At 31.8% G+C, this 21257-nt stretch overlaps 2 protein-coding genes across 6 annotated transcripts in view; one reads left to right on the top strand and one right to left on the bottom strand.

Moving 5' to 3' along the window:
- The window catches only part of LOC143252538 (uncharacterized), a 44878-nt gene extending 37421 nt beyond the window's left edge, over positions 1–7457 (top strand). For all 4 annotated transcript variants that reach the window (XM_076504836.1, XM_076504833.1, XM_076504835.1 and 1 more), the window contains 3 exons: positions 2826–3000; positions 3173–3393; positions 4479–7457. In XM_076504836.1, coding sequence (XP_076360951.1) covers positions 2826–3000; positions 3173–3393; positions 4479–4600 — 518 coding nt within the window. In that variant the 3' untranslated portion in view covers positions 4601–7457. The remainder of the gene's footprint in view (positions 1–2825; positions 3001–3172; positions 3394–4478) is intronic.
- Positions 7458–12831: 5374 nt separating this feature from the next.
- Positions 12832–21257, bottom strand: part of LOC143252537 (transformer-2 protein homolog beta-like) — a 41257-nt gene continuing 32831 nt past the window's right edge. For both annotated transcript variants that reach the window (XM_076504831.1, XM_076504832.1), the window contains exons 9-10: positions 14380–14495; positions 12832–13687 (exon numbers count right to left, since the gene is read on the bottom strand). In XM_076504831.1, coding sequence (XP_076360946.1) covers positions 13564–13687; positions 14380–14495 — 240 coding nt within the window. In that variant the 3' untranslated portion in view covers positions 12832–13563. The remainder of the gene's footprint in view (positions 13688–14379; positions 14496–21257) is intronic.

Here is a 21257-nt window from a genome sequence, read left to right as displayed (position 1 = left end):
TTTATAAAACATACCTTGTGTGACAGCAGTAGTAATCCAACACATAATCCACTTTTATTCTGTAATTTTTATTTGGAAAATTGAAGAAAAACACACACACTTATAACATTGAAATTAATAAATCACATGCATGCAAATATTGCAATTAGTGCTCCCCTCCTGCAGTTTGCAACACTCCCCCAGGTGCAGTGTGGTATATATATTTTTCTTCTCTCTTGGATATAATATTTTTTCATGAGCATTTGTTAAGAATAGTGCTTGATGAACCTGCCAGTATCTCTTTCAAATTATGGGTTGATGAAATGTTGTTTTTACAAAGGAAAAAAAGCAGTAACTTTAAGCTAGCAATTCTAAGAAAGATAAAGTAATTGTTGAAATTCAGATGGACCGGCACGGACAGGTGGTTAAGACATTTGACTTGTAATCTGAAGGTTGTGGATTCGAATCCCTATCACACCAAACATACTTGCCCTTTGAACTGTGGGGATATTATAATGTGACAGTCAATCCCACTATTCATTGGTAAAAAAGTAGCCCAAGAGTTGTCAGTGGGTGGTGATGAATAGTTGCCTTCCAGTTGCACTGCTAAATTAGGGACGGCTAGTGCAGATAGCCCTCATGTAGCTTACTGATAAATTGAAAATAAACAAATTGGAAATTCAGGAATTCTTTTTCAATTTGTTTCTGTCGATAGTGTGGGAACCCTGTGGATTCTTTTAAAAATAAACATTCTTACAGATTTGTAGAAAATGTTCTCCATGTGCCACATAAAAGTATGTCTTTACAGAAGAAGTAAAAGTTGGCAAATTAATGTTAGCATGTATTCATTAAAGAAATATTGTTGGTATAATAATCCTTCATAAAATTTCATTTAATGTTTGTCTTCTGAAACATTATAACAAGTATGAAAAAATCAATAAATGGACAGTAATTTAGACTGTTTAACTCTATTGATTTTGTATGGGTTTCCATTAAGAATAAATGTTAGTGACTCTTAGTTTTTGTATTTGACTGTAGGTGGCACTTTTTCCTTTAAGCCTAATTGACAGCAGGAGTTGTGTCTGTTGAAAGGTTATATAATCAAGTTGTAATGTATAGGCATGACCTCTTTCAGAAGAACAGATTTGATAATTATTACCATGGCCATTTTGAAAAAGCCCAAACTGGTTTTCTGTTAAAAATATAAATTTATCAATTACATCTTTGTGGTTTCAATGTACTGCTGAGTTTTTCACCCATTGTCTTTCTCAGTACCATTAGACAGCTTGAGCTACAAAATACAAAGTTTTAGTGGAAGTAATATTTAATGTCAGTTTTATTGTTATTGTGGTTTATCACAGTTGTTGTCCTGATATGCATCATGCACGAGTAGCTTGATATTATACAAGATACAAACATGCTATATGTGTTATCAACACGTTGGCTCTCACATGACCTACAGGTGGCTCATGATAGTCTTCTAGTAAGACCCACACGACCCTCAGGTGAGTCTTGCTCTGCTTTCTTTTTAAAGGACCTCTTACTGGCTGGGACACAATAAGTAATTGTAAAATGACTAGTGGGGCCCTGGAAAGTATCAGCAAAATAGGCTTGGGAGCCAACGTGTTATAGTTATTGTAATAACCAGTCTTTGTTAAGTTAAGGTATAAAACACATGTTGTAGTGGGATTTTCTGTTGAAGTTGGATAGTGATAAGATAAACCATGTCTTTTGTGTACAAAAGGAATTAATTTGTAGGTGTTAACTTCAATCAAAGTATAGTTGGTTATTAAATATTAATTTAGTTCGAGGGATGTAATATCTTATGCATCATGTGTGTCAACATATTTTATTCTTACTTGCTATATTGAGGTGGGTATGTGTGTGTAGTTGCTTTTTACATATTGTATTTTATTAGTGTATTAGTTTAACAAGTACTGACAAAATTTAATGAAAAATTAAAACCGTTGCCTTGTACATCAAATTAGGCCAAAGCAAGAAGAAACAGATTTCTGCTTTAATACAAAAAGGCTTAGTTTTTTACCTCATAGTTGTGGTGTTCCCTTTTCAGTGTGAACAGTAAAGCAGTAACACTCTTTAGTGACTCACAATTTAAAAAGTTTTGTTTAAATGTTTTGTTTTATTTGTAAAATAAAGATTTTAGGTAGCAATTGTATATATCATCTAATTTTTATTAGTATTTTATATTATGGAAAGTGGTAATATTTGATGGAAAAGTTGTATTTAGATGTGCTTCATGGTAATCCCCAAATAGCATACATGTAAAATTGATTTAGTTTGTTTGGTCAGTTTACATCCATGTTCATATTATAAATTAAGAGTACTTATGAATATATGAACCATCTATGTATATCACTCTTTCAATTGCACTACCACTCCCAGTTTGCACCTGAAGAAGAAAGGTCCAGCTTTAGAAAGTGCTCGGATTATAGGGTTTCTGTTTGATTTTTAAGTCAATATTTCACCATTCTGGCTTCAGTGGGACAAACCAGTGTTCATTTTACCCAGTGAATCCATAATGGTGAAGTGTTGACTGAAGTAAACAGTTTTTGTTTTGTTTTTTCTGTAGTAACAGGTCCTGTTTTTGTTTTGTTTTTTCCAACACTTTATTTGAAATAATGAAAAGTGATAAGTGATGTTGCTAATAATGTAAATGAAATGATTTATCAACATTAAAGTTATGTTAGAATTAAGTTTTGTTTGTCTCACAGTTTTATAAATATCTAATCTACTTATGAAAAGGGCATGCTTTAATACATTTATTTTTGTGCCCATATATATATTTATTTGATAGCCATAATTCTTAAAAATCTATATTTCTACAGACACCATCAGTAATCAAACATCAAATATTGTTGATGGAATCAATCTTGAAGAGATCAAAGACTTTGCCAAAGCTTTCAAAATTCGCCGTTTATCTCTTGGCCTGACTCAAACTCAAGTTGGACAAGCCTTAAGTGCAACAGAAGGTCCTTCGTACAGCCAAAGTGCCATCTGTAGGTAAGTCAGATATTTAAGATAAAATTTTGAATTTACAAAAAGGCTTACACAGTGCTTAATAGAATAAAACCAGTTATACATTTTTGTGATTTTATTACTTGAGTTCAGGAGTAGGCAAAACATTGAATCATGTGAATATAAATTTCTTTCTCTCTTTCTCTGTTCTTTTAAGGTTTGAAAAACTAGACATAACTCCTAAAAGTGCTCAAAAGATCAAACCTGTGCTTGAAAGATGGATGAAAGAAGCAGAAGAGAGGTACAAAAATGGAAGTACCAACTTAACTGAGTTCATTGGGAGTGAACCAAGCAAGAAAAGAAAAAGAAGGACATCTTTCTCACCTGCAGCTATTGAAGTACTGAATAAGTTTTTTGAAAACAATACCCATCCTTCAGGTTAGTTTTGTGTTATTTGTAAGTAAGCAATGTAAAAAAAACGAACAAAACAGTACATATCGTAGTGTTTGTGTACATATCTTGGATGTGTTATGTGTAAGTAAGCGATGTAAAATCAAAAAACCAGTATACATCTTACTGTTCATGTGTGTATCTTGGATGTTACGTGAAACTATATTAAAACATGGGAGATATGCGTAGCTCACTCCATTGGATGAACCCATTAAGGGAGACAGAATGTTGATTATATTTCAGAATTTATTATACATATCTATGTAACATGTAGCAAGCTCTCAAAATTTACCATACATATCTACGTGACATATAACAAGCTTTTATAATTCACTGTATGTATCTATGTTATATAGCAAGTTTTTAAAATTTACCAGGCATATCTATGTGACGCGTAGCAAGCTTTTAAAATTTACCAGGCATATCTGTGTGAGCACGTGGCAAGCTTTTAAGAAATTATATAAGTGTTGTATGTAAAAAAAAAAATCAGGTGAGTTACAAAGCTATATGTCAGTGAAGTGACAACATCACTCTGACAGGTCTGAGAGCAAGGTGACATTCGTGTTATAAATAAAAAATAATAATTTTATCCATCATACAGTTCACATATTGCATTTGCCAAATCTCTTGAACCTCTAAATTCCATATCTACAGTTTTCGCCAGTATCACTGTACATTTCATCTGGTATCTGTTTTTCTCTACAAAGAACTCTTGCTAAATTAATGATTGTAGACTGAAATGAAATGGTGAACAACTCTGACGTCAGATGTGTAATATTGTGTAGAATGGTTGTGTAAGTTGTTGTAGCATGTACGCTTTGTCTTTCCTCCCTCCATCTGTACTGCATAGAGTTAATAGGTATAGATAAAAAGATGTGCATGCATATATATGTATTCTTTGTGGATTCTGTCATCGTGTTCTCAGTCTTAAAACACTACTATTTTTGTGTGGTTTCTATTATCATATAATTTTTTTAGTTTGTGGATTTTTTGCCCAAAATCTGAGATGACAGAATTAACTGAACAGTTTAATTGTGGTATATATTGTCATATAATTTTTTTTTTTTCCTCAGGGTCTGAGATGACAGAATTAGCTGAACACTTAAATTATGAAAGGGAAGTAGTGAGGGTCTGGTTTTGTAACAAACGTCAAGCTCTCAAAAACACAATAAAAAAACTAAAAAGTGGAAACTGAGCTCATCTTATCATATCAAGTGTGTGTGTTTAGATGTATATATATTCATGTCATTTCCAAAAGATATCAGATGCTACAGACATTGTGATTTACGTCTCTGAAGTTGCCAAGCTCTTCCAATTGAACTCTGGGATAATTTAGAGTTTTCCTTGTTCTTCACTATGACCTATGTTGACAACCAGGTTATATTTAAACCTATATAAAAGTATTCAAAATGGTAAGTGAAATACTTGAAGAACGATTAAAGAATTTTGGTATGCTCTAGAAATCTTACTCAAATTTTGTAAAAATAGATAAATATTTTATTGCTACAAAGTAAGAAATCGATATACTAACTTATGTGTAACAACGTAATTTTTTTTTTTGAAGTCCAAACTTCCCTCAAAAGACCCTTTGTACCACGTGATAGTATGAAATGATTTATACTTTCTTATTGCTGTGTTGCCCATGAATTCACAAAATATTCACATCTGAAATGTAATGTACTGATCACGTGGCTTGGAAATAATTAGGTAATGAGTAATATATTTAATTAATACTTGTAACGAAGGAAGGGTATACATTAAATAGTCATAGATTTGTATATGTACCCAGTATTACATATAATAAGGGTGAGGGGCAACATGTATTAATATGTAATATAGAGAGAAAAATATGATATCCCTTAAGATCACAGTGTCATATCTGTAATTACAAAATATAAAACTGTTTTAATAATTATACATTTCTGGTGTTCGGAAAAATATATAGGCCCAAAAATTAAATTAAAGACAAAAATATAAAGACTTGCAACCTGACAAAGAAAGGCCTAACCTTTCACAGGTTTTGAAGTTTTGTACAATAATGGATGGAATCGTATCTAATGTTAGAAGAGTTACACTAGTGCTGTACAGTATAGTACAGATTATTTCTTTAAATTATTTTGCAAATTGTAAAAGTTATAATACCTCATACACAATTACACTTTTATAATATCACACTTGGAGTTTCGTTCTAACAAACCTATTTATTTAAATACGACTGTTATGTCTGCATTTCTTATCGAATGTCATTTTGGTTTCTTATTTCAAAGTATAATTTGTTTTGTATGTTATGAATCGAAATATTCTTTGTTTCATTTTTCAAATGAATCATGCGCATTATATAGAATTGAAAGTCATAATACATAAATCATGATCGCTTAATATATTGTTGTTTGCCATATATAATTAATACTCCATAGTGTCCGCTTTCAAAATGTTCCATTTTCGCAAGTTTTTCTGTAATACAAACATCCCATGTATTCGTGTAATGCCAAAGGTCGTGTGTTGTGCGTTTTTATATAAAAAGTAGTCGAACGAACTAGGTTATTATTAGTTCGTTGTTAAAAATTACAAGGTTATTGTTAGTGAAACCCAGAGAAAAGTTATTTTTGCTTGTGAGTAATATGTGTTAACTTGCATTTTTTAAGGATATCATCATCGGTGAAACTCGGGTAAAATATTTGATCTTTTTTTGATAATATAAGGGTATTTCACGAACACCGTAATTATGTTCCGTATTACCCTCGATTCAGTAAAAATATAAGTTAATTGTTTTAGATTACGCTTTTAAATATGTGTTCATAGATTTTTCTATTTTTGACTCGTTACCGACAGATCATGCGGTATTTCTTAAATTTAAAAAGTTCTGAAGTGACGGTTATATTTAATATTTTTTATTAAAATAAAAATCACTTGATACAGAGAATAACAAGTAAAACGTTAAGTACCCTGAATTGAGAAATGTCAAATTAGTAATATTTTATATCCGACTGCACGAAACTAAAAAAAAGCAGTCTTTCCAAATTTCACTGAACTATAATACGGTTAGATCACTCCAGAACAATCTAAAAATAAATTCCTTTATCAAAATTTTTCCTTATTGGTCTGGGGAGTCGAAAATAGATAGTAGATTGTGTTCTAAACTTCAAACTATATAGATGTTATTGTACATATTTTTATTTTTACAGTTTTTATTACCCCCCCCCCTTCCCCACACACACGTTTTAAAACACTTACCGAATTACCGAACTCGGTTTGAAAATATATTGGTATCTCACCAGATGTGTCAGTACAAATAGTATTAAACACTAGTGTCAGAACGTAGTTTACAAATAGGTGATGCTCAAACTCAGTTCAGTTTGTAATAAAATGAATTTGACATTTACAAATAAAGTAAAATACAACTTCTAGTGTATATATGTTTTTATGGTCACAGTATTTTTCGTTGTATTTGTTTGTAAATAATTCTGTTCTGTTACGCACATTAAAATAACGGGTCTTCTACAAAATTTGAATAGTAATGTTAACCTCTCCCACCACTGTGTCTAAAACGAAAGTGATATATTTGAACTCCTAGGGTGATATAATTAAAACCTAAACTTGTATAAGGCTTTAATTTTCATTACAGAAAATTCTAACGTTGAATAGCTTTTAAAAAAATTCCAGAAATATGTACTAAACCCAAACTATTATAGTTCTGTAAACAGTACGAATTTATTGTTGTAGTTTTCATTCTTTCATAATATTTCGTAAAATACGTCACTTTGATAATCGACAGTTGACAATGAACAGATAGTACCTGTACAATGATTTTATGAATATTGTTTTTTTTTTTGAATACCAGATTTTCATATTTTAAAGGTGTTTTTTAATGCGTATGTGAGGTTTGGAGAAAGTGTTATTTCGTATGTTTAATATTTTTGGTTTATCCATGAAATAATTTAATAATGTAAACACACGTGTACAAAATATGACTATATATATAAGCAAGATAAATTTAAATTTACTGTAGATATGTAAAAAAAATTTTATAATAAAGTTGCTTTTCTTTATAAGAATCGTAGTTAAGTGTTCTGCTTTAACTGAGTGAATTAAAGAAATAGTTCTTATCGATATAAATAAACCTCAATTTATCTGTTTCTTATACATTTCCACATAACTTGACACTGATATAGGATGGTATGAGGGGGTGGAACTTCCCATCTAATTTCATATTCACAGAATTCTTGTAAGTGGCATGTCTTTCTTTTCATTATTGGTATTTTTATGTATTTTTAATGTTGATTTTGTTAACAAAATAGAAGAACAATTTTCTATCTTTTGTATAAAATTTATTTCAACCGTTTCTTTTCTGTATATAAAATCGAGAAATGTATGGAATAACTATTTCTCGTATAGAACTAAATGGCGTTGTTCATAAGGAGTACGATATGCAGAGATTGCGGCATGATACAAAAAGGTGACAGTGTGTGTGTTACTTATAGCAAAGCTGCATTGTGCTATCTGCTGAGCCTACCGATGGGAATCGAACCCCTGATTTTAGCGTTGTAAATCCGTGAACTTACCGTTGTACCCGCCGGGGGGCAAAGGTGACAGTAAGAAAATAAGTTTGGAAACGACTTAACTGAGTAATGAGTAAAAATGTGTAAGCAAGATTGTCATATTTAGATAAGGTAGTTTAATGTGATATGTGAATGTATATATAGAATATAAAAAACAAAGAGGTTATATGACCACAAATTGCTTCACAGCCTAGTACAGGCATCATGAAGTGTTGATTTGTAGAAGGGCTGTTTCGTTCATTTAAAGTAGCTATTTTCCTTCATTTATTTATGTTTGGTTCTTTGTTTAAAATTGCAGCGTTTTGTGTAGATACATCGTGGGGGCGTTATTATGTGATGGTCAATCCCACTATTCGTTGGTAAAAGAGTAGCCGAAGAGCTAGCTGTGGATGGTGATGACTAGCTGCCTTCCCTCTAGTCTTACACTGCTAAATTAAGGGTAACGCAGATAGCTCTCATGTAGCTTTGCGTGAAAATCTAAAACAAACAAATCTTTCGGCTTCTGTGATGTGAAATTCTAGAGCTATTGCACTTTAGTTTTATCTTAGTTTAGAGGCAGATTCAACAGGAATTTTATGTTTGAGAAGTTTTCTCTAAGTTTTGTGTATTTTTTAACTGATGTCAGAGATAAATGGTAAAAACTCCAGTTTAATGTTGTGTCGTTGTTGATGTAATATATTTCTACTTCGATTTTTTGGAAATGACTAAAATAATAGTTTATTCAAGTTCATTATTTTGGGAAATTTACAACAGGGATTTGTTCAAGATTCTTCTCAATTGTTTGCTTCAATTGATTACACTAAGTACAAAAGAGAGTAGAGTCTTCACAAATTGAAAGGAAATTGTGGTTTACTGAAAGATTGTTAATACATGACAAAAACAAAAGATGCAGCATGTGTTAATGTTTCCACTGTTCTATACACTTGACCACATACATAGAGAACCTGAATGATCGTATATTACCATGTATCAATGTATTATATATACAGGGTGGCCCGCAAGTCCCTACCCATCCACATGTTATTATGTTATATTCAATTACGCATGTATTATAAATTTGTTTCTTTTTTTTCAGATAAATATGGCCAATGTAAGCCCATTGTGAAAAGTATGTGGGTACATGAGCACAAGAATACTGGTGACATCACACAGATACATAAGATATATGGATGGATAGGGACTTACGGGCCACCCTGTATATATTTGTTTGTAATTTCGTGTAAAGATAAAGGAGGGCTATCTCCGTTACCTGTCCCTAATTTATCAGTCTGTGACTAGAGGGAAAGCAGCTTATCATTACCATCCACCCCCAACTCTTTTTACCAACGAATAGTGGCATTGACCATCACATTATAATGCCCCAACAGCTAAAAGGGGCAAGTATGTTTGGTGTGACAGGGATTCGAACCCGTGATCTTCAGATTACGAGTTGAGTGCCTTAACCACCTGGCCATGCTGGGCCTGTATATACGTCAACAGGTGTTTTGACCAAAGGGGGTAACACTAGCTATTAGGGGGTAGGGTGTCCTAACTTTTTCGTCAGTTCGAATATGCATTTTTGTCGCATGACATTTATAGCTCTTGAAAGGTCTTTTCTTCAGCATTAACTGTTTAGTTATATTCCTATAATCTCTCAGTATTGTTAAAATTGAGATTAAATATCTATATATCCAAAAATGTTACATAAATACACATGCTTTCATGGGGTGTCCTAATTTTTTCACATGACTGTATGTGTGTATATATATGCATGCGTGTGTGTGTGTGTAGATATGTATGTATATTAGTTGTTGATCAAATTACTCATGGAACTTTAGTGTGCAAGATTCCTGATATCAGTCATACAAGTTTAATATATATATATATATATATATATATATATATATATATATGTATAGATGTATACATTTATGATTTTTATTATAAGCAGCTTGTATTGAACTTTATACTATGTGTACACTATCATCTAATATATGCAAATAATATGTACTTTTAAATTTTGTGATAACATTCACGCATTGCTACGTCTTATTACCCTTATGAATAGTTTTGACTTCTTGATGAAAACTATATATTTAGGAAGTTATTTTCATGTATAACATAGTGAATATGTTTCAGACTTATAACTTCATAACAGTACACTTTAGACCACTAATATGGCTGCTGTTTTTCTTTCCGTTGTTGTATTCTAGGAATGCCAAGGAATATTTTAGTCAGTTTGCTTACGTTGCCGGTCAAATGTGTTTAAAATGAAGAGATGCTAAAGATTGTATTTAGCGCCATCTCTTGTCTAAAAAGAAAGATATTGGTTTATATTTTACATCGCAATTATTGGGTTATCTGCTGGGACCATCGAGAAGAATAAACGTGGAGTACACCCACCTATCTAATGTATGGTCTCTGGTAACAGTGAATCAGGCTTATAATAACGCTTTAGCTGGAACTAAAATGAATGAAAACATGTCCATTTTTGGAGACTTCTTCCAACCCTCTCATACTGCTGTCCATCTTAACCTTGCACCAAAATAATGGTAAATTAATAACTTCAGCTACCTATGAGATCACCTGCTTTCAGGGTACACTGTTCTTACAAGAGATGGAAAGTCTTGCTTATACAGATCTATCACACTGTTAACTGGTTTTATCATTGCTGCTGTTCTCAGATTTCACAGTGTGTGGTTCAGTGAGCAAACCCTATGTTCCTAGACTTATAAAAAATGATCTACTTGCATTTTACTTTTTAACATTAAGTGTATTATCTTGTAAGGAAAGCCAGAGCTTAATACTGGCCAAGAAATATAATTCTTCTCCCTTCTGCTGCAGAGTTCCATTAGAATAAGTTTGTCAGTGGTCAATCCAAGCAACATGGCACTCTTACTTTATAAAAACTACCAAGCAATTTCGAATTAGTACTTTTACATCTATTTCAAAGACAATAAAAAACCCAACAGTTCAACTCATAAGGCTTAAATTAAAGTTCTTGGTTTGGTTTGTTTTGAAGTTTGCACAAAGCTACTCCAGGGCTATCTGTACTAGCCGTTCCCTAATTTAGCAGTGTAAGACTGGTGGGAAGGCAGCTAGTCATCACCACCCACCGCCAACGTTTGGGCTGCTCTTTTACCAATGAATAATAGGATTGACCATCACATTATATTGCCTCCACAGCTGAAAGGGTGAGCATGTTTGATGGTACAGGGATTCGAACTTACAACCCTCAGATTACGAGTCAAGTACCTTAAGCATCCAGCCAGGCCCAGCCTCATAGTTCTGTCCAGTGTTTAAAATATGAGATCAATTGTTATTGAAAGTTCTTAGCCAAGGTAGGAAAACCCAGTACTGAAGGGAAAGGATTAGGTTTCACAGATTACTTGGGCACAACTTGAGAGTGGTCAAATTAAACACATCTTTTTATAAAAATTAAATGAAAATTTGGATAAAACCAAATTTTGCCTATCTCAGATGAAGTGTGAAAACCCACAGCACTTCTTCATGCACATAATATACCAAGTTCCACAATTTAATAATTCATTCTAGAAATTTTTGGATCCTTCTTAACTCTAAAATTACCAATGAGGTCTATACATTAACCTATTTACTTAAAACAGATTTAACTATATTAGTTGTGGATCAAATTACTCATGGAATTTTTGTGTGCAAGATTCCTGATATCAGTCATACAAGTTAAAATATATCATCAGTAATTACCACTAGGGTTTACACTTCAGTGGGTTAGGTAGAGGTCAGTCATTGATCAATGACATAAGACACACTGCTCTTCCAGCAGAAAAGACAAATTTGTATAGATATTGTCCAGCAGTAGAAGTTCCAAAAGGGAGAATTATAATTAGAACAGGTGTGTGCATATATTTCCAATTTTATTTATTTTTTAATAAAAGACCCACACGTAACTTACAAAATGTTTACTTATGTTTATTAATTTCATTCAACAACACCCAAATACACAATCAAATTAATACAAGAACTCTATAAAATTCTTAACAACTAGAAAATAATTCCAAGAAAAAATAACCCCCTTTATAAGTTAAACATACTACTGCAACTACTGCCTGATGTTACTGTAAGATCAGAGTCTATAGTTTGAACTAAAAGAATGGAAGATTGTTTCAGAAACTTGCACAAAGCTACATGAGGGTTAATTACACTACGTGTCATTACTTTAGAAATAACAGATCAAAGGGAAGGCAGCAAGTGAACAGCACCTATCACATATTCTTGGACATAAGCCATGATCACTCAATAACAGGCCACACGTGGCCCTTTTAGGAAGAAATTGATAATTGTCTTTTGTCTGAAAATTAAATATTTTGAAGTTGCATTTAGCTTGTAATAATTACATGTCATTCACACAAGAAAGTACATACCTAGAATTCTGGTTTCACTTTTGTTTTTTAAAATCTTGAGAAAGCAAATATGTGCATTAAAGTGATTACAATAGCTTGGCTTCAGCACTGAAACTCATCAGCAAGTTTTATTCTTAAAACGAAACATTCTGCTAGATCAGCTGGTACTGCTAAAAGAATCCAGACTATGTCCCCCCCCCCCCAAAAAAAAAAAGTGGCTGTCATTCACAAACTGCTTATCCAAAGCATGAACAATGAACAATTCTGGAAGGAACTAGTTTTAAAATGATTGTAAGTTGACGTTTCATCTATATTCAAGCATTATTGAAATGAACCATTTATTGACAAGATTCACAAATGTAATATTCTTCAAATTCAGCAGGAATATAAAAATTATTTAGAGTCATGAGAAAACAATACTTGTCCTATTAATCCTTTATGCTATTTGAAAACAAAGACAGAAAACTTAACTGTTATTTTACCCGAAACTAAAGACTCAAAGCAAATTGATTGTATACTGACAAAAATGCCTTTTATTTCATTTTAACACTTTACATGTCAAAAGTGACAAGTAAAACACCAAGTATGATATATACAATGTTGCTACTACTAAAATTCTAAATGCTTTTAACTCAAAAAGAAACAAGAAGACTGTATCTAAAAATTTCCTCGCATGAATGATTAAAAAAAAATTATATATTAATACAAGGTAATGACAAAACAAAATACTGTATCAGTCAATTGGAGGGAAAGAAAATTTTAATCACATTAACAGTTGAAATTTGACCATATTCGACAAGTCTTATTACCTAACCATACATGTTTTACTGTTTATAGAACATAAGAGGACAGATATGTCAATTATTCCATTTTGTTTAACAAATAATGGACAAATAATATTCAGGTCAATAAATTTCACACCTGAAAAGTGGGCCTCTTTTCTGTAAAAACATTATAACTTTCAAGCCTCTCACTATAAAATGGTATCTTTAAATAACTTTTATAAACCATTTTCTGAAGTAGCCAAACCTTTGCCACAGGCAGTTTTCTAGTAAACTTACAAAGTGGAATAATTAGGACAAATACAAATATTTATTACAACGTAGTTGTACATCAGACTTCTATTGGCTTCTAAATTACTGTGTAAAATCAGAAGAGACAAGGACTTAGGAAATTTCACGCCAAACTGATGTGCAGCAACCATGCTGAAATTCATACTCTAGTCTCTTCTTAGCATCCTAGTAATAGTACTTACGAGGAGAGTATGAACGAGATCTCGAACGAGAATATCTGCGCCCACGGTAATATGGTGATGGAGAACGTCCTCTGTAGCTGCCGCTACTGCCACCACCGTATCTTGGACTTTGAAAAGAAGTAAAAACATATGTACCCCATATATGCTTCTACAAGTATCAATAAAAATTTCCGTACCTGCACTAAGTCTATATTTCTTTATCCTTGTTTTCAAATCTTTTTTTTTATTTATAGAAAAGCTACAAAGGTTACCTGCTTCCATCCATAATACTGAATTACTAACCAGATGGAACGCAGCACCCTCCCATCTATGCCAAGAGACTGACTGTTACTGTTATAATAAACAATTTAAAGTACATGGAATACTTTATTAATGAACAGATTCTAACCTTTCACACCTCAAACTAGTGTTTGTAAGTTGCTAACACAAAAATGTTTTTAAATTTATCAAATATAATAAAATAAATCTAAGATACTTCATTACATAATAAACAAACATAAATAATAAGTCACAAGTTGTCAACTAATAGAGTATTTTCTTAAAATTGAAAACAAGGAATATTTTAAAGCCCTGATTACTGTTCAAAGTTTAATTTGACAATAAATTAGGTACTAACAAATAACTAGGTTAATTAAGCAATACAAGTGCAGTAATCAAATAACTTGAAAATAAAGGTATTAAATATTATAAACTAAAAAACATGTACAAAGGTCTGTCTTTCAGTTTAGAAATACTGCACAAGATGTTCATTATGAATGCTTTTAATGGCAGTTTGAGAAGGTGTATTTCAAACACTCACAAAGTAGGTTTTCCCATGTATATTCCTGGAGTTGGTGTATGAGCTCTTTTGGTAATTGAGAAGTCAACTCTAATTTTTCTCCCATCAATCTCTAGTCCATTACATCTCTCCTTAGCCTATTAGAAGTAAAGACAAAGAAGGACTTAACATTTATGATGAAAAGAGAGTTATGTTCAGATAAAAAGTCCCTCATAGAGAAAAAACAAACATACAGCAATTCACAATATTTTGTGCTAAGCACATTTAATATGCTTCCATATAACTTTGATCCAGGCTACCTGACCTTCAATAAATTAGTCATAATTTGTACATACAATAGTTAAAGGGTAGATCATAATTATGTATTAATTTATACATTAACCCTAATGAGAAAGTAGCATTCAGTTGCTTTTCATTTGTGGAGAACCAAATACGAGTTGACTGGATAAAGGTGGGCATAAGTTCGTTGTTGCTGCTAGTTGCTCAACAAAATTTATGAAATCACATAAAACACTGAGCTCCAGTTCGTGGAATCATAATTATAGTTAAACCTGTTTTTCTCTTGCCACTAAACAAAAACCAGTATCTCGGGATATTTGGTTAAGTACTTAGATTTCAATAAATTAATGTGTTTTAAAAGTCATATTGTTTACTATAAAGTTATTGGTCAGAGATAGTGGTCAAGTATAACTTATGCTTGTACAGAGTTAAGTGAATGTAGTTTGAGCTACGTATGAGTTATAGCATTGGCATGATAATTCAGATGCAAGTCATATCACTATGGCAACATTTTGAATTCCAATACACACACACAATATTTTCAGATAAAATAACCCCTGGTATACTTCACACCTGAGGAAAAAAAATGTGCCCCAAGAACCTTTTAGGTACATATTACTCCACAAACCAGTAGCACAAACAAATATTGATAAATACAGTCAGATGTATTCATATTTATACTTCACCCTTTAATAGACTGCTAACAGATGTACATGTTGACCAATTTCTCCACGTGTTGAATAAAACAACAAATATTTGCGATATAAAATTGGTAATTTCAGTCGTAATAAAAACATTACCCACACATGCAGTGTTTCCTCTAAGCTGCATAGACACACAAGAACAAATCAAGTGCTGCACAATAAATATTCCAGCTACCCACATCCTCAGTAGTAATGGCAAGGAATCAATATGCACTGATGACCCTGACAGTTGTTAGGCCTAAAGCCCAAATAACCAACTGGTAACACTGCAGAGTAACCTAATGATCCAACATGGTCAATGGTCTAAAAGTAACTCCCTAAAAAAAATAAAAAACAGTAGTACTCATCTGCACATGACCTTAATACTGGTGCATATCAAATGAAAAAAATGAGAGGGAACACTGCCCATGAGTAGACTTTTGAACAAAAATTACATAGATCAAGACTATTCACTTATGTAGAGTTAGAGGAAATTTAAAGGAAGCATTGTGTTCTTTGAAATCATTTGTTTAACTTATTTAATCAAACACACACAAGAGCTGTTTATCCCGGACTTAGACTTAGAACTGACTCAGTAGAAAGACTGAATAACAGCTCTTGGGGTACTGCAGTCAAATAGTGTGGTTTGAACTTCACTCTAATAATGCACCTACAATCCCAAAGTGAAAAACATAGTATTTAAAAATGGGACACAAACTACAGACCACCACATTCACAATTCAGCATGCTAACCACAAGGCCATGCCTAACCCTCTCTGAAATATACAGTGAATAGTAACAGTCTGAAACTACACTCCAACCTACAGGGGTGCTCTTATCTACAAAGTAGAGACTGTGGTTATGAAATTAACCCTTTCATTAAAAAGCCAATACAATGAAACTAGGAATATATTTTGTACACGATGAATACTAAAATGTACAAATTAGCAAATACAATAATCCATATATATGTATAATGTTTGTACATTTTATGTTCCATATCTAAGAATTCTCTCAAGCAGTATTCAGTGTGAAAGGCAACCAAAAAGCCACTTGAATGAGTCATAGTCTTAATATGGACATGAATTATTCTTCAGAACCTGAAATTAAAAATCATGCAGTATAGGCTTAATGATGACAGTGGTTGAATGCATGTTAAAGATGTACAGATTACCATGAGCTGTGCATAGAACTGAATTTAATGTACACAGTTTCAATATAGTTATTACTGTCCCTAAAGATAAGAAATATCTTTTAATACTGTCCTTCATTCAACATCACAGGGTATCAAAATGTAATGATCTTCCAGTTCCATGTTTCTACATCACTACATAATTTAGTTCCTTGTACAAACTATTAGTTTCAAAATCAGATTTACAGCAATCATGGCATTGCAGAGTCGTTTGCTATAAATCTATCAGTACATATCCCATTGCAGAGTCGTTTGCTATAAATCTATCGGTACATATCCATTTGAAGCTTGCTTCACTCCAGAACTGAATCACCATTAGCTACTTATTGCAGTTCATCTGTAAACTTACAATACTTTCAGAAATAATCTCACAATAGTTTATAATAAGTGTACTGTAAATACAAAGCTAAACTCTGATCTTATGACAAAAACACTTTCTCTATTTAAGAGCTCTGAAAGTGTCAGTTTTCCAATCCCCCCTCTTTACAGCTTCTTTCACAAAGATTAATAAAGGAAACTATTCTAATAAAACAGATTTCATAAGAATCTTAAGCCCCCAACAAAAAAACAACAACAAACAAAAAACAAAACTGAATGATGTTTTCATGCAGCCTCAGCAACAGCAAAATGTGTGGAATTCTTATTTTAAAAGTATGTATATGTAATAAACACAACACTTATACAGTACATTTGTAATCATAAACAAAGAATAACAGTTGATAACACTAAAAAATCCAAACAGTCCTATACGTACATATGCTGAAACATTGCAGATGACCCAACTATTCATGACCCAGGGTCATGCAACTAGGTGATAGATTTTTTGCTATTTCTGACCACATACAAAGCTTTCCAGATGTCTTAAATGAATAATGGGTACTTTGGGTTTCAGAGGAAGCTTAAGCCTCTGATTGTATGTTATATATCACCAAATATTGTTGTGTTTCAGAAAAGCATTTTAAGAAAAAAGAAATAGGCAACCTAATGTTCAATATTGAAGGTGCAATGTACATTACTTTTACTGACAGTGAAGCTACTAAAATAATAGCTAATCATTGTCTGTCCTACAGATATATGCACTTAATTTCAATGAAGTAGGCATTATGTACAACAACACATTAAAAACTTAAAGTATTTTTAAATAAGGTTTAATTTTAAGTTGCAAAAATAACATTAGAAGTTTATTTACTGTTTATATTATATACACTTTAGTTTAGCCCTAACTAAACTGAAGCAAAACGTATACAAGTTAGTGTTATCTCTTATCATATATAGATTGTACTGAATAAAGGCTTAACTAACACTAGGCCTAACACAACTGGACTTCCAGATTTCAGTTTCTGCAATTAGAACTATTTGGTATTATCCCATCAGTAGTGTCGCAATAGATACTAATTTGGCTACATATGTTTCAGAGATCTCTGCTAGTATAGAATATTTCTCTTGTATTATGATGTGCCTCTAGTGATGCAAAACTAACTACTGCACTAACAAAACACTGGCACAGGAGAACTACATCACCTAATTGTTTAGTAGATATATATAGATCAGGTTTTATGTCAAGTAAAAACTAACTCTTATAAACATAAAAATGAGAGTCACTATTTTGGCAAGCATAATTTGAGTGATCAACAGTTGAAATGGAGGAATGAAAATTATTTTGAAGATACAACCAAATATGATTGCAATTTTACGTTCATCATGAAGTATCTGAGGATATTGAAAACTAGAAACTAGTTACTGTAAAAAAAATATCGTTCTGTTGTGATCATTAAGTATCTTGTTTCAAAGGTATTTTAGAAATATAGACTACATTTTTGGTTTTAACGGACTGCAGTTGCATGTTTCTGGTTATTTTATTTTAGATCGGGTTTGATGCAGTTACATGTGTAGCTTTTCAATAAACAGTCACTAACCTAATATATGCCTCAAAAAAAACTTCAATACCTTGTATTCATGAACAACTTATTTCGTGTTTAAATTAGTTTTAAAAAGTTGCTGGAAATCATATTTAGAAAATACTCGTATGAGTAAATAACACCTGTAAGGTCCATGTAACATGTTCTACAAGGGCTAAGATACATCTCACCCAGAAATCCTGAGAACCATTTAGGTTAAACTAAAGAATAACTGAAATAAACTGCATTAGACACCATCAAAATCTAGTTGAGATAACATGTAGAACAGCCCAATCTGTTACAAAATCAATACATTGTTGCACAGTGGTCAATGGAACACTGCTCTATGACTGTTGTCCTGATACTTTTGATAAGGATAAAAAAAATTTAAGAAAATTAAAAACTATGATCATTCACAAAATTTTGAAACTTCAACAGACTATGAGAACATTGTAATTACCTATGAATATTAGCTGGAAACAAAACTTGAATGAACATAAACTATTCAGTATGACATATTAAGCTATTTTGAAAGTAGTTTAAAAGTGAAAAAACTGCTAGTCATAAAGACTAAGAAAGATTCCATGAAATCAAAATCAAATACTATAGGTATAGAATTGTGTTACTGAACTTCTTTCTTCTTTAATACGAATTAACATGTTTAATTCATGTTGACATGTGTGAATGTATTGTTCCTTGCTTTAAATTATACGCATTAATATTAGTAATTCAGGTACATCAATGGCTTGTTATCCATGCATTCAAAAAGCCTGAAGCAGGAAATGAATGTTAGTACATATAGGACTGTTCCTTGCTCATTATACATAACTTATAATAAACACAATTAAATAGAACAAAGATGGCCTAAATAAATGCTAATAGATGATTTTACGTACATTTATAATACATACTTCACAACCTACAGTTAAATTAACAGGATTCTAGCTGCTTTAGTCTCCATTCAATTTGCCAAGGTCCACAAAAAGCATGGTTAGTCTTAGTGGATCTTTGTTTCATAAACTGAGTTCCTACATCCAGCATATTTGAACAACATGCACAGAGGCATTACACCAAAACAATTTTATGATTACTGTAGTTACTGTGAAAAACATACCTTATCATTTTTAATACAATGTTTTCAAATATTTCTTATAATTGTTAATCATAACAAATACACACACACACACAATAACAACATGCAAAATCACTAAGAGAAAGAAAGAGCACAATTTATGAAATTAGTTATACAAATTTTTGAAAGATGATATAATTACAGACAATGTACCTATAGGCTTAAGCCTTAGTGAATTAATCCAAGTTTTTGGATTATTTCTTTGGAATAAAAATTTGTTTTTACTCTTTTATAAAGGCCAATATAATAATTTTTGTTGGCTTAATGAGAATGACTATTGTAATACTTAAGTAAGCCCTTCTTACAAAAATAAACTGAACTACCTAAATATCTATAAAATTTAATTATTTACAGCAAAATAATGCAAGATCTCCATCTAAACTCAACATTCATTGGTCCATTGGCTGAAGCTTCAAGAAGTATTATTATTATTACTAGAAGATTCTTATTCTAGTTTTGCTTGCATAAGATGAAAGCATCAAGTAAGATTTGATATTAAAGTACTATTACAAAATATCAATTTAATTTTTTATTAATAGCACATAGGTCATTAAGACACATTTGTAGCAATCAAACACAGTAGATATTTTAATATATTTATACCAGTTATTTCTTATTAACATATTACTTGCTAGCAATTTCCGATCAGTTCACGTTACTCATATTTCTCATTTGTTTTTTCAGAGCACTGCTTCCATAGCATGGCCTGGTTGTTAAGGTGCTCAACTTATAATCTGTTGGTCATGAGTTTGTATTCCATTACAAATACAGTCATCTTTTATAGTTGCTAACTGGGTCAACCACCAGAGTATAAAAGTTTTTAACTTACAATAATACCATCCAACCCCACACTAGCTGAGGTTAAGGTCATAAAGGAAAAAAAAAACAGCAAAAAAACTTCCATGATCATTTGAAGTGAAAACTGTACTCATGTATAAACAATGTAATGATTCTAAAGATGTAATTAATGTTTTGTTGCATATTTTATAAATTTATAACAGCTAAGGTGTCAAAATATCATGAACCACAGCTGTCTAAAAAACAAACATTATGCACCACTATAAATTAAGTACAAAACACATACACTTTAATTCTTGAGACTGAACAGATTACTGCTTGTACAATATCTGAATTTCTGAGATGCAATAAAAAAAACTCTGGAAGTTGAAGTTCGGTACTCTTGGTTGGACATCAAAATTGAGTTTAATTTCAACCCCTGGTCACATTAAAAAAACAAGTTTTAAGATCATGTTTAGTATGAAAAAATAAATTTATATTCTCTGGCATTATTTGGTGAACAAATCTATATAATAAGCTCTGTTAATATGACCAATGTAAAGCACAACCTCAATTAATAGGCACTGTACCATTAAGAGCAGCCTTTTTCATTCTATCTACTACATGTAACCAAAATAAATTTAGTAATAACAAGCACCTCAACATACCAGATTAAGGCAGTGTGTACTTGGTCTCATTCTCTATATGGACACTTAACAAAGTGGACAATTATCTTTGTATGCCTGTATGGTACATACTGCTAAATTCCAAAAATCCCAAAAGAATGGCCAATATCACTGGTTTACAAAGAAATTGAGGCAAGCACAAAAATAGCTGTTTTAACCTAATTTGGGGGTGCTGAATTCAGATTTGAAATCCGTTTTTACTCATCACCTCTAGTTTTTTAGATATGCATACTGTACATTTTGTACACATAC

This window comes from Tachypleus tridentatus, chromosome 6 (assembly GCF_004210375.1).
Source record: "Tachypleus tridentatus isolate NWPU-2018 chromosome 6, ASM421037v1, whole genome shotgun sequence".
In the NCBI taxonomy this organism is placed as follows: domain Eukaryota; kingdom Metazoa; phylum Arthropoda; class Merostomata; order Xiphosura; family Limulidae; genus Tachypleus; species Tachypleus tridentatus.
Note: the sequence above shows the minus strand (reverse complement) of the source record. Positions and strands in the feature narration are given on the sequence as shown.